The sequence below is a fragment of the Fukomys damarensis genome, unplaced genomic scaffold, assembly GCF_012274545.1.
Source record: "Fukomys damarensis isolate Sample0158 unplaced genomic scaffold, DMR_v1.0_HiC HiC_scaffold_37, whole genome shotgun sequence".
Classification (NCBI taxonomy): Eukaryota; Metazoa; Chordata; class Mammalia; order Rodentia; family Bathyergidae; genus Fukomys; species Fukomys damarensis.
The window spans coordinates 32,542,074-32,555,589 of record NW_022900949.1 but is presented as its reverse complement, the minus strand read 5'-3'; the positions used below and the strand labels follow the sequence as shown (position 1 = coordinate 32,555,589).

Below are 13,516 nucleotides of genomic sequence, written 5' to 3'. Positions count from 1 at the left end.
GGCAGACAGGACCTCCCCAGCCCACCCAACCCCAGGGAGGAGAATGGCTTCCCTCCTCCCTCTCATACCTGCTGGGCTGGATAATCATGGGCTTCGTGTCATCTCCCCTGCCATGCTGGGGACTCCCCGAGGGGAGCACCCCATCTCATTCAGCTCGGCAGCAGAGGGCTGGACACAGAGCAGCCAGCGGGGACTGTTGGCCAGTGAGAGAATGACTGAAAACAAAGGCATCTGCTTTATTTGTTTTCAGACAGCAGCATGTTGTTTCCTAAGTACATGGCAGCCAAGCTCAGAGGATATGAGGTGCCCTTGGGAAGGGGCAGGGCACAGTGGCGTGGCCCAGGGTCTGAGCCTGTGATCCCATGGCTGGTCCCTTGGTCAGAGCTGCAAGCTGGTGCCCAGGGCCAGGTGTAGTGGCTGTTCCTCAGCCCTGCAAAGGAAAGGTCAGAATTCAGTCACAGCCCCTGCCACCTCCTGTGCTTCTGCTCCCAGTGGCCTCTGCATCCTGCTCCCATCTCCCTGCCCAGCAGCATGCAGGCCCTCAAGGGACATGTTCTTATATCAATCCCAGCTGCAGGACACCACGGGCTCCCAAGCCCCACCGCTCTCTTCCACCTGGGGCACAGCACAGACTCACTCCACTTCTGTTCTGCTCACTGAGGCTGCCCTGCGTCCTCGCTTTAAGAGCTTGGCACAGTCCATGCAGCTTCTCGGCCCTGGGCCTGGGCTGCTCTGGAGTGTCTGAGCTGTCCCTGGAGCTTGTTGCGGGAAGCAGCTCTGTGGCCACCCAACTGCTCCACCACAGAGGCCTCTGTCCCTTGTTATCTGGCTACTTCTAGAAGCAAATTTCTCTTGGGGTCCTCCTACCTCTTGCCCCCAGGAGCCTCATGTGGTGGGGATCGGCAGAGGGTGGTAAGGATTTCTCCTGCCTCACTGTGACTCAGGCATAGGGTGTCACTCGTGCACCCAGGAGCAAAGGCTGAAGCCAAGCACCTTGTCCTGACATGATACTCGTGTGCTCCAAACAGCACAGGCACCTGGGCTGGCCTCTGCCATGGCCAGCTGCTCATGTCCAGTGTGCTCTCTGATGGCAGCAGGGTGAGGGCCAGCAAGTGTCCCAGAGTCCCTTGGGCTCTGGACCCCAGAGATGCTGGCACTTATTGCATTCTGCCTGCCTCATCATTAATGGTGCAGTGAAGACACACAGGAGAGACGTGCTTGTTAAAGACACACCATGGGGGCAGTGGGGCTGAGAACTGCCACACCTGGGAGATAGGAGGAAGGACAGAGATCAGGGCTGGGAACATGGGGTGGGGGTGGGGCGAGGGGACTGTCTAAGGTGGGACAGAAACCTTGGACGCCTGATGGGTACCCAGCTCCTCTGTCCAAGGTTAGTGGGGCTGGCACAGCCCCTTCTGTGTTTGTCCTGAAATTAGGCAGGGAGTTCTCCCTCCTCCTCTGCTTCTACCCTGGGCTTCACACTGAGGGCTGACTGAGGCTCTGTGCACACCCATCCCACAGGGCAGCAACTGGGCTGGGGGGCACTGGTGTGGGTTGTGCCCAGCGGGCAGAGCGGAGTCCCAGCCTGGGCACAGTCAGAAGGATTGGACAGTCAATGGGAGAGCCCTCAGACACAGCCAGAGAACACGTTCTCTAACCTCAGCCTTTTTTATTTTTATTTTTTGTAGTGCTGGAGATGGACCCCAGGGTCTCAGGCACACTATGAAAGTGCTCTACCATCAGGGCATTCTCCCACCCAAAAAGACCTCAGCTCTTTTCATTAGAGGCACCTAAAGCAGCATGTCTCCTACTCTGGTAAAAGAAGCTTTTCTGCTAGGTGTGTAATCCCAGGTGCTAGGAAGGCTGAGGCAGGACAAGCACAAGTTTGAGGCCAGGCCAGGAAATTTAATGAGACTTTGTCTCAAGATAAAATGAAAAGGGCTGGGGCTGGGGATGTAGCTAGTGGCACCGTACCTGCCTGGCAAATACAAGGTCCTGAGTTTGATCCCATATAATGGAAAAAAAAAAAAAAAAAAAGAAAGAAAGAAAGAAAGAAAAAGAAAAATGGTTGGGGACATAGCTCAGTGATAGAACATTTGCCTAGAATGTGTGAGGCCTCAGGTTTGATCCTCAGGACTACCCCCTCTTCCCCAAAGCAATAGCTTTACTGGAGGGAGACAGCCTTGTCCTATACTTTTTGAAACACTACATCCTGGAGTGGACTACAGCATCAGAAAACCCAGTGGGTCTAGGCAGGAGGACAGAACCATCCAGAAAAGACAGCAGCCACAGACAGCTGGAGAAGAGGGACAGGAGCTACTGTAGGGCCAGAGGGCAAGGGCAGGCTTGGGCATCTCTCAGGCTCCCCTTCAGCCCAGAACCTGCTCTGTCCACTCTTTTTCCTTTCGTGGGCTGTCCCCGCCTCACTCGACCTCCTGTCCTCACTCACTGAAAAAGGCAGGGGGTCTGAGCACACGGGTGCCCCTGGAGGATGACGCCTCTCCTTGGGTCGAGTCTGGGGTGGGAGCCAGCAGGCAGAGGCTCTGAAGTAGGAGGTGACTGAGTAAGCTTTCCAGGTACATGCAGGGCCCTGTGCCCAAGGCAGGCAGCCGTACCTTGTGGGCGGTGCTCACACAGCGCTGGTAGGCCTTGACCAGGTCCGAGCACAGCAGCACCTCTTGTGCATGGTCACGGTAGCAGCGAAGGATCTGGGCCTGCAGCCCTGAGCATACGGGCTTCACCCTTCGGGGTCTGTGGGTGACAAGAGCAGGCAGGCTGGCTCAGGTGCCAGCATGGGTCAGGCTGCTCCCCAGTGGGCAGGGAGCAAAGAAGCTCACATTCACTTGATGTGCTGGTGCCAGAGGCCAGCAAAGCCCCAGAAGTCCACCAGCACCCATGGGTTCATCTGGGGCTACGGAGGATACAGTGGGGTCCAGCCCTGGGAGAGCTGAGGCTCACATGACGCAGGCGTCAGGCACTGGGCCACAGGTCTAGCACTCCATGCCACACTGCAGCCTGAGGCCTCCAGAGGCCAGGAGGGGTCTGGTGGGCACTGATCCCACTGGGGACCTGGCATCCAAGATGGCCCTGCTGGCTGCATCCAGGTCAGCCACCTTCAGGGGCTATAACCACAGGATGTACACACATTGTGTTCATAATCTTGTTTTGTTTTTTGTTGCTTTGTTTTTTGAGTCAGGGTCTCGCTCTGCAATTCAGGCTGGCCTTGAACTCACTATGTAGCCAGGCTGGCCTCCAACTCATGGTGATTCTCCTGCCTCAGCCTCTCAAGCGTTGGGATTACAGGCATGTGCCACCACGCCCAGCAATCATTTTCTCACACAACACCATTTTTTCGATTTCAAAATGAAATATATAAAACAGGGAAAACTGGGAACCCAGAGAAATGTGCAAAAAGAAATAAAACATTTTCTGACTCATACTTCTCAGAGATAACCATGGAAATATTTTGAGATACTTGACTAGTTTTCTCTCTTCCTTTATTAAAGTAGTCTTAGGACCTATAACAAATGAATATGCTTACTTTTTAAAAACTGTGAAACAAAAATAAATGACAAGAACAACAAAATGTGGTGTTATCTCGGATTGGTTCCCCGCCTTCCGGATTCTTCTTCCAGTCCTGTCTCCCTTCCCGCTTTTCTCCCTCACCTGTGACACACGCTCCCACACTCTCCACACACACTCACTTCTGTGCACACAGCAGTGCTCACACACACACCCATCACTCCGCACTGCAGCCCTGTAGCACACGCTGCCAGGAAGCAGGAGGACATGTGTATTTCCATCATCTGGGTCACCCTATTCCCCTGATTTGCCCTCCGAGTGGGCTCTGTGGCCGTGTGTGCACAGGCTCACCACTGTGCAGGTGGCCTTCCAGTACCCTGCTGCAGCTCAGAATCCAACACCCATCATGGCGGAGGGCACAGAAGGAAGGTGCGGAGAGGCAGAAAGCCGTCCCTTAAGTTTCTTAGCAATAGAAGGATGGGTATTGAGCACATTGTACAGTAGACATGTGCAGGGGAGATGTGTCAGCCTGTTGTTCTTCCACCCCCACCTCTATGTTTAAAACACGTGGCTGTGGAGGACGTCAACCCTGGGATGCAGCAGCACCATTATTATCTTATGATGACGTAACCAAACCAAATTCATCGGGTAGGAACAGCAAGCGATAGAATGCACAGCGGCTTAGGGAACAAGACCCTGCATGTAGGGGCGCTTTAGCTCAGCAGTGGGCTGTGGCTACCCACCGAGGTCCAGTCCTGCCCCGCTGCCGGTACCTTCCATTCCACTCTTTCCAGCCCTGAAATTGCACACCTGTCCACACTCTACTCCACACCCAAAGAGCCCCTTTCAGAGGAGGACACATGGGGGTTTTGTCTCTGCATCACCTCTGTCCGCATATGCAGGACACATGGCCCTTGGATGCATCGCTGGCTCTTGGTGCCTGGAGGCTCCCTTCCCTGGTGTCCATCTGCCGCTGCCACTGCAGAAGCATCTGCACCAAGTTTGTAGCTGGGTTCACAGGATCACGCTACATCTCCTCTGAGTGTTGGTAGAATGGCTCAGTTTCTGTATCTAAGAGTCTTCCAGCATGGCTGTGTCCAGGCCTGGTCCTTTAACATAGTGCATCCTTGGAGCCAGACCACATGGTGGCATCTGGCCTCTGCAAGGACTCTCTGCACCCCTGCTTTGGTCCTGCTGTGCTTAGGCCCCCTTTGAGCCCCCGGAGGTCACTGGCCCCCATCCTGGGAAGGTGGGTGCTACTCCTTCTCTGTTCAAGGCGAGTGTTCCATGCTGCTTCATGTCCTGTGCACACCAGTCTCTCCTCTTCTGCCTTCATTACATTTTGTCCCTCTGGAATGTGTCTTTAAGTCTTGTATCCTATCTGTTCTACTGGGACATATAGCTTCAAAGAGCCCAGGACCTTCTTCACCCTTCTGCAGCACAGCTCTGTGTGAAGTGGGACCCAGCTCTAGCACCACGCGGCCCGGGAGCAGAGCCAGCAGGCACTCAGCAGACACCAGGTGGGGTGAAGCTCTGGGGTCAGCAAAGGCACAGCTGTTCTGAGCTGTCAACTGGCATGAGGCTTCCTGACCTGAGTGTCAAAAGTGCCCCAGGCAGGCCAGGTGGAGACATGGTGGCCTGGCCTGAGCCAGAGCTCTGACCCCCAGCCCTGCCTTCTCAGAGGGACACCAGAGACACTGACACTTATTCTGCAGGGCTGTGATGAGCAAGGCGCAGCAGATCCCTACCCCTGCCCGCTCCTTCTGTGGCTTTAGATGCCTAGATGAGGGCCCTGTGCCTTTTGAGGGCAAACCTCCCAGAATATCCAGTAAGCTCCCAGGTCAGAAGAAACTGGGCCGTGGCGAAATCTATCCTCTGCACACCAGTATCACCTCTGGGCCCGCAGAGGTCTCTCTCCTCTGGGATTTATCAGAAACAGTGTGAGGAGCCAGAACAGTACGCAAATGTCAAATGGAAGAAATTTCACCCACTTGTCCATAAAGAGGCTCTGAATGGGATATGACAGGGAGAGCACCACTCCTGAAATGAGTGCTTTCTCTGAAGCAAGGCAAGGCAGGGCTGGGCTGGGGTCAAGCCATTCACAAAAGCAGGTGTGGGCTGCCCAGCCCAGGCCACCCTGCAGCCAGCCCCCGCACCCTTTACCAGGCATACAAACCAGCTCCAATCTGAAGCAACACTTGGCCTGTGAACAGCTGCTCTTCAAGGGCATAAATAAAGGTACTCATGGGGTGTGGTAGACTTTCCAGGGTCGGAATGCTGCCCAGATCCCTACCCAAGGGCCGTTCATTGCAGTGAGGATGCCCTTTTCGTGCAAGATCAAATATCTGTGTGGCTGTGAAGGGGGTCACATCACCCCAGTCAGTGTGTGGGGTCCCTGGTCTCTTAGGCCTCTCTTAGGCAGTGCAGGAAAGCCCTGGCCCTATTTTCCGCATCTTGCCTGCCCGGTGACCTTGCCTGCCTGGACTGGCTTATGTTTGACAGCATGTGTTGTAAGTGCCACTGTCACTAGTGCTAGCCGCTGGGGTGGGAGACTGAGGTAGAGCCAGGCTTAGGGTACTGTGGAATGTGCTTACAGAAAGGTGGCTACTGGCAGTGCTTGCTGGAGAAGCACTGAGACACAGAAGCCTTTGGGGAGGTGTGCAGCAGATGTCGGCTTGCAGGGTGGGACCTGACCTTCAAGTGTGCTTCTTCCTCTAAACTCAGGGCCGAGGCCACTCAAGACCCAATTCAGACCTGGCCTGGGGCCCTGAGACTTGGGCCACATGATTCAGACTGGGCTGGAGAGACCCAGCTCACAGACTTGGTAAAAGGGTCAATGCTAGAACCCTGACCCTCTGGGGAAGACAGAAATCCAGGTCCCTCATGGTGGTGGCCCCTTGCTGGAATGAGTCATCCTCATCCACTGGGATGTTGGCAGTGTCTAGCCTTGTAGCACAAGCCTGTACTCTACGCCAGCAGACACTAGTGTGGATAGGTGTGTGGCACTGCCAGAATGACTGCTGGGAGAAAGCACCCGGCTGAGACCTGGGACAACCCTCTGCACACCACCAAGACTCTGGGGGGTCTCCTCAATATTCACGCCCTTCCTGCACCCTTATAATGGCCCACAGATGGCCTCTGTTCAGGACAGAGGTAGAAACAGAGCTATGCTCCAATAAGCCAAGGACCACAGGGACCGCCAGCAGCACAGAAGTATGGTGAGGGGCCTGGAGCAGAAGCCCCTCTGCAGCTGTTAGGGGGCCTGGTCCTGCCCACACCTGAGTCTGGACTCAGGCCCTTGAAGGCACATGAGTTGTGGTACTTAGTGACAGCAGATTAGGTAATCCATCTGGTCAGGAATGTACAGTAGAAGAGGGACCCTGGGGCAGTGTGGACAATGGCAGATGGGCAACAGACACACCCTGGGTCCACTTTTCAACAAAGAGTGATATCCTCTTTTGAATCATGGCCTGAGTCATAGTTGCTGCATGTCTGTGAGCACCTACCATGTGCTATGCTCTCTGCCAATCTCTGCACAGAGTTCTGATCCTGCCCGTGTGAGGCCTCATCTACACTGAGAGATGAACAGCCATGTCCTGGTTTACCTGATGATCAAGGGGAGGGGGCCCTTCCTTGCTTCCCAGGAAGTTTTCTATGCTGGGACATCAAAGTGAGGACCAGGCTGTGGTAGGGGACCTGACAAAGGGTGCATTTCCATCATAGTTCGCAGCAGGGGTAGAACATTCCAGCCCATTTGGAAGTGTGTCTGGGCAGGCCTATGGCACTGGTCATTCTAAGAACACCCATCTTATCAGGCCTAACACATGCTAGGTCCTAGGAATATCCATACCAACTCTGTGAGCTGGCATTACTGTCTCATTCTGCTAGTAGGGACCCAGAGTTCAGGTGGCTTGCCAAGGCCACAATGTAGTAAAACAGAGGCAGAAGGGCCTGGTGTGTCTGGCTTCAGGCTGTGTCATTTTAGCTCCACTCTACCTTCAGAAAAGCCTATATGATCCCACAAGAAGAGACAACAAAGGGTACAAAGAAGACAGAGAAAATCAGGCCCAAACCACATGGTATGCAGGGCTCCAGGGTAATGAAGGCCAAAGCTTACTGGCTTGTTCTTGTGGGGAGGGACATCCCAGGCAAAGGTCCTGGGCAGAGAAAAGGAGATACGAACACATTGCTGGACCAGCTGCCACAGGCCATGTAAGGGGCAACAGAGAACAGTCAGGAGGAGAACTGCTGGCCAGGGCTGGGTGACGTCTTCCCCAGCACAGCTGCTTCTGCTGCTGGCACAGGGAGAGGACTAGGGAGCAAACCCAGGCACCTCTCTTGGCCTCCAGCTGACTCACCTGCAGAGCACACCCCACAGCTGCTCACATGTGCAGCCCCAAACCCTCTGTGTGTGCTCTTCATTTTATTTAATAAATGGAATCTCATCAACTTATCCTTCTCCTATTATCACTGCTGACATCAATCTGATAATATTGGCCTGGTGTGGAATTGGGCTATTATATGTCCTCCTGATATTTAATTTCAGAGCAACATCAGCGGGGGGCGGGGGTGCATCTACAGAGCAGGCTTTTTATTACAGGCAGCAGTGAGGAGATTCCTAGTGCATTAGACATTCATCTTCGTCAGGTCCAATCTAGCTGCTCCAAAGAGGGTTTTGCTCTAACCCGAGGCCAGGGCTGAGGCCTGATGAGACCAGCTGGTAACTAAGGACTTGGTTAACTGGCTGCTATCGATGAAGTGCCATTCAGCCTGGGTAAGTGGAACCCGGAGATCCTGCCATCGATCAACATGCCACTCGGGATCGCAATCAGCCCACTCCCCCTACCCCCAGGCAGTAGAGAGGCTATCAGAGAGCTGCAGCTGAGCGAGGGCACCAAGGGAGTGCACTGCTCCGGGGAGATGGGGACACAAAAGGGACAGTCACAGCTTCATGGACGCATGATAGGCTGCCTACATGGGAGTCTCTGGGACATCCTCCCTTTCCCTTTCTCATGAGCATGCCGGCGTGCACACACATGCGCACACACACACACACACACACACACACACACACACAGGGAAAGGGCTACTCCTGTCTCTGTTCCTTTGTTAGAAAAAGTGAAAGGAAGACCACCTCCCTTAAGAGTCCCCTGGATGTGTGGAAGGGCCCAGCCCTGGAGCTTTCTGGGATTTGGGGAGGAGGATGGAAGCAGGTCACAGAGGCTTGTGGTGTCTGAGGACTATACTGACAAGAGACCTTCAGGTCCCTCGTGGCTGTGCTCTGCCTGGGGCTGCCCCAGGGGGCTGAAGGCTCAGTCCCACCCCTCCAATACTCCAGCACTTTAACCCTTGCTGTTGTCTCCCCCTAGGAAATCTCTGTCCCCTCCTGGCCTCTTGTCTCCCTCCTCTAGTCTGCCTGGGCAGCCCAGCTCTGTGCCACATAAATGGAGGGGTCTTTCTAAAGCCATGCCAAGCAGGTACTCTCCAAGCACTGGGGTACCACCTAGCTCGCTCTCTCAGCTCTGCTTCAGTCCTGCTGTCCCCATGGTCCCAAGACCAGACCAGCTCTGCCCAGCCAACCTCACGAGGACACTTTGCTGCAAGCCAAGATTCCCCTCACCAAAGCCACTGTCCTTTGTGCAGTGCTCTTGTCACCTCAGCTTCTGTCACTAAGCCTTCTTTGGTGAGAAACTCCACAGTACAGACTGGAACTACGCTGTAGCCACAGAAGGTGAATACCAGGCCTTCACTCAGCAACAATTTCCCAAGTGCTCACAGCAAGCAGAACCCCTATAAGGCAGCACTTCAGCCCTGCCCCCAGGAACCTCTCCCTGAGGATGAGTACTATCACAGCCATCTGCAGTGGCCCAGGACCACAAGGCTCGAGGCAGGGGGGCAGCTCCTTGGTATGGCACCAGGCTCCTCTGAACTCCAGCCTGGGGAGGTTAGTGGCCTCCGGCCTGAAGACCATGGGTGGCCACCTCCTGGGGATACCCAAGCATATCAGATCCTTGCACCTCTGGTTGTCTCTGGGCCCACCTGTCCCTCAGCCCAGGAAAGAACACACAACAGCAGGTAGTCCTTGCCCAGGGCATGTGTGCAGGACAGGGGTCCAGGGTTACTGCCTCGAAGGAGCCAGAATGGCTCCCAGGGGTCACACTGTATCTGGATGGGTGCCACCTGCCAGTGTGTCTGGCCCCAGAAATACCGCCATGGACTCAGGGCATGAAGTCAGCTTGCCATCCTGGAAAGTCTTCCTGGCAGCACCAGAAACACAGAGCGGGACTGCACCAGTGTGAGGTGTGCATGAAACTTCACCAGTGGGGAAGGGAGCCCTGCTGTGCAGGGGAGATGGGTGGGAAGCCACGGCGTGCTGAGCCCTGGCATGCTGAGACACTCTCAGTGGCCCCCAGGGCTCCTAGGAGCACCTGTCTAGCTTGGGGTATGAAGCTGGCTAGATGGAACTCAGCAGTTTCTCTGCCTGTTCTCAAGAACATCAGCTACTATGCTGGAGACAGATCTAGCGGCCAGCTCCCTGAGTGCCTGACTTGCAACTCCCCTAATGGCTCGGTGAGCCCCTGCATCCGACATTAAGCCCTTTGTGCCAGAAGCTACAGAGTGGCTTGTCTCCCAACTCACACCAAATAGTGTGACGCACTTCCTCTCTGGGCCTATGCTGGCCACCTCCTCTGTTCCTGTCCCCAGGGCCCAGCAGCTTGCTGGCAACTCTCAATCATCTGTTCCCTTCTCTCCGGTCCCCAGAGGCTGTCTTCAGCACAGTCCTCCCCATCATCTGACATCATCACTCTGTCCAGCCAACTACTCATGCACACCTGGCCTGCAAAGGGTCACCTAACAGGGGCTGGACTTCACGGGGTAGAGGCCACAGGTACAGACAGGAGTGAAGGCTGCTGTGGGTGCACAGGAGGGTGCACACTGTGTGCCAGCAAGGCGTGGCCCAGGCAGGTGACCAACACACAGGGAGGTTCCTGGGGTCTGGAAAGTGCAGGTAGCACTGTGTTCACTTGGCTCTTAACTCTCTCAGGAACCTCTTCTCACTTCTCCAGCCCCCTGCCCTACTTCAGACCCCTGTGATTTACCCCGCTCCACCCTGGATTCCTGATGTTCCCCCTACTCCCTCTGGCCCTCCCACTCTGTCACCAGCATGACTGAAAATAGCTGGACCATGAATCAGTCCCTGGGTTAGAATTCTTCAGCCCTCTGTGGTGCCTGTTAGGTGGAATCAAGCCCAAAGTCCTTAAGCTGTGCCCGCCAGCTCCATGCTGGCTCCTGCCACATGTCCCAGCTCTGAGGGAGCTGCTGCCTTCTTCTGAACCCAGCTGTGTCTTGTACAGCTGCTCCGCAGGTAGCCTGGAAGGAACCCTGCTATCTTAGGGCTCAAGCCTGACACTATATTGCAGAGATGGTGGTGCTGGGGGCAGCAGCTGTGTATAAACACACTGCAGGTTCACTGTGTTGTGAAGGGCCCACAGGCCACTCTTCCGTTGCTTCTCCCTCCAGCCCTGGAATCATTTACTCCCAGCCCTGGTAGCTAAGTGAGTTGGTGGGGAGAGAAGTGCTGTGGGCCATCTTCTCAGAATGTCCCATGTGCCCTGGCCTGCCCCACCTCCCTTCAGGGGTGCACAAGCCTATACAGACTTCCTGGGGGAATCTGACCAAGTGTCACTTTTAACTGTGGTCCTACCTCCTGTCCCCTGCCACTGGGGGAAAGTGTTCCTGCCCTGTGGTCTCCCTGGCCTTCAAACCTCCAAGAGATCATTCAAGGGCTGTCTCCTTATGAGACAACAGGCCTGGAAGCAAGAACCGCAGTTTATTACCTGGGTTTCTACAGGTTCGCACAGAATCCTGAGCAGGAAGAAGATATTCCATAAATAAATTGAGGTAGGGAGGGCATCAATAATTAAGAGTCACTGGGGCTCTGCTTTGCTACAGCCCCGGGGGTAGAGGCCAGATCTGCTACACTACATGCATTTGAAATCTGGTATAAGCCTGCAACCTGCCAGGCTGACCCCAGCCATGCACTCAGCCCCTGGTCAGGCAGGCATCTGTCCTGGGCCAGCTGTGCCCTACTTCCCTCCTTTCGCCTTTCCTAGCCCAGATGGGTCCCTCTTTTAGCCCCAACCCAGCCCTAGCCCCACTATCCTAGGGGCTCATTCTCACTCCCCAGCCACATGGATGGGGCCTGTACAGCAGCCAGGCACTCATCACCAGAGGCTGATAAACAAGGAGCATACACAACCTCCTTGCCAGTCTAGGTCCCTAGCCACCCCCACAGCCACTAGCAGCGCCAGTGTGGCCTGCCAGGCCAAGGTCCTAGGCTTGGGCGTCTGGTTTCCTTTGAGGGCAAGAAGGCACTTGCAGTGGCATGTGCTCCAGTGGGGGGCTGTCACCCTAAAGACAGGATGGGAAGCCAAGAGGGTTCTGAGACAGAAACTTCTTACCAATCACTTAAAGCTGGGTCTGGGTGCCAGTCCTGACCACACCAGCTCCCCTGCAGGTGCCCTCAGCGTCTGGTTGGCCCTTTCCCCAACTCTGACCTCCTGAGCTTCTCTGTGCTGTGAAACCCAAGCCACCTAGGCTTCCTGATGTGCTCCTGGGCTCCTTAATGTTACTAGTACCCTCTACACCCAGCCTAGGAGGCCACTCTCTCTCTCATGGTGTCCTCTGTGGGCTGCTAAGACTCCAAAGCTCCACTTACTCTTCATCCCCATCAGATCTAATACCACCGGCACTGCCAGACCTCAGGATCAGTGGAAATCCTGTCACCTATTTCCTCTACCCACCCCTCCTCACTCTTTTTTTTAATTATATCCAACTTCAGTTCCTACTTTCGTGGATTATGCCTTTGGTTTTGAATCTAAAAAGTCATTGTCAAATGCAAGGTCATCTGGATTTTCTGTATTATCTTCTGGGAGTTTTATGGTTTTGTGCTTAACATTTGGGTCTGTGATCGTTCTAAGTTAATTTTTGTGAAACACCATTTTTAGGTTGTAGGAATGCAGCCATCTCACGCACGGACTCAACATGCACAGATCCCGGTACAGAGTGGGGCAGAGGCTGGCCCTCGGTGAGCTCGTCCCCTCCGGGTCTGCCCTGAGCACACTCAGAACCTGGAGCTGCAGGACTCGCATCAGCCCTGGGTCTACTTCACCCTGTAGGAGTCGAAAGGGTGCTAGTCCACACCCTAGTCCTGTCAGTGACACCAGAGGAGTCCAAGGGTGTCCTCTAGGACCCGGACATCACCCAGGGAAGAAGGGACATTAAGCTACGAGGACTTGGTGAAAGCACCTACCCAGCAAACCTGCCCCATCCTGGCTTTTTTGGAAGGGACTTCTTTCAGCACTAGCACCAATCACCATCGGCTCCTGGAGTCTGCAAGACCCCTGACACGAACTGACATAAGGCGTGGAAGCTGAGCCCTGGATTCACTCCCCACAGCCATGCAGGGCAAAGTGGGGACTCTGCCTCTGATCCCAATTCTCACCTAAATGAAGTCACCATAGGACGCTGGGTTGTTTTCACGAAACGACAGATGACAGCCTTCCCCCTCTGCCATCTTTTCCCGTCTTAGAAGAAGCTGGATGTGGTAGGGTGAGAGGAGGCCTGTAGGAGGGCTTGGGGCACACAGGTGAGAAGCAGCCAGAATGGTTGGCAGACGGCTTACACAGGATCAAAGCTCACTGAACACATGCGCACATATATGTCAAAGACAGCAAGATCCAGGTCACTTGCTCCCTGAGTGGGATTTCTAAGCAGGGACAAGGGAAGGCTATAATGAATTCCTGTGTGCTGGAACTGGAAATAGCAATACAAACTTGTTAGGTTTTTAATAGATTTTTAGGTAGATATGGAAAGCATACAGTTGCACACACATCTAAAGACGTATTCTGTGCACACCTTCCTAGATCTATGCACTGAGTGCACCCAGAAGAAACGATACCTCTGCAGCACCCAGATCTTGGTTTCTAATGTT

At 54.5% G+C, this 13,516-nt stretch overlaps 1 protein-coding gene across 3 annotated transcripts in view; it reads right to left on the bottom strand.

Moving 5' to 3' along the window:
• Positions 1-217: 217 nt before the first annotated feature.
• The window catches only part of Chchd6 (coiled-coil-helix-coiled-coil-helix domain containing 6), a 242,474-nt gene continuing 229,175 nt past the window's right edge, over positions 218-13,516 (bottom strand). The window contains exons 8-9 of one of the 3 annotated variants that reach the window (XM_010636346.3): positions 2,616-2,751; positions 218-430 (exon numbers count right to left, since the gene is read on the bottom strand). In XM_010636346.3, the coding sequence (XP_010634648.1) occupies positions 425-430; positions 2,616-2,751 (142 nt within the window). In that variant the 3' untranslated portion in view covers positions 218-424. The remainder of the gene's footprint in view (positions 431-2,615; positions 2,752-13,516) is intronic. The other 2 variants (XM_010636348.3, XM_010636347.3) reach the window with 2 other exon arrangements.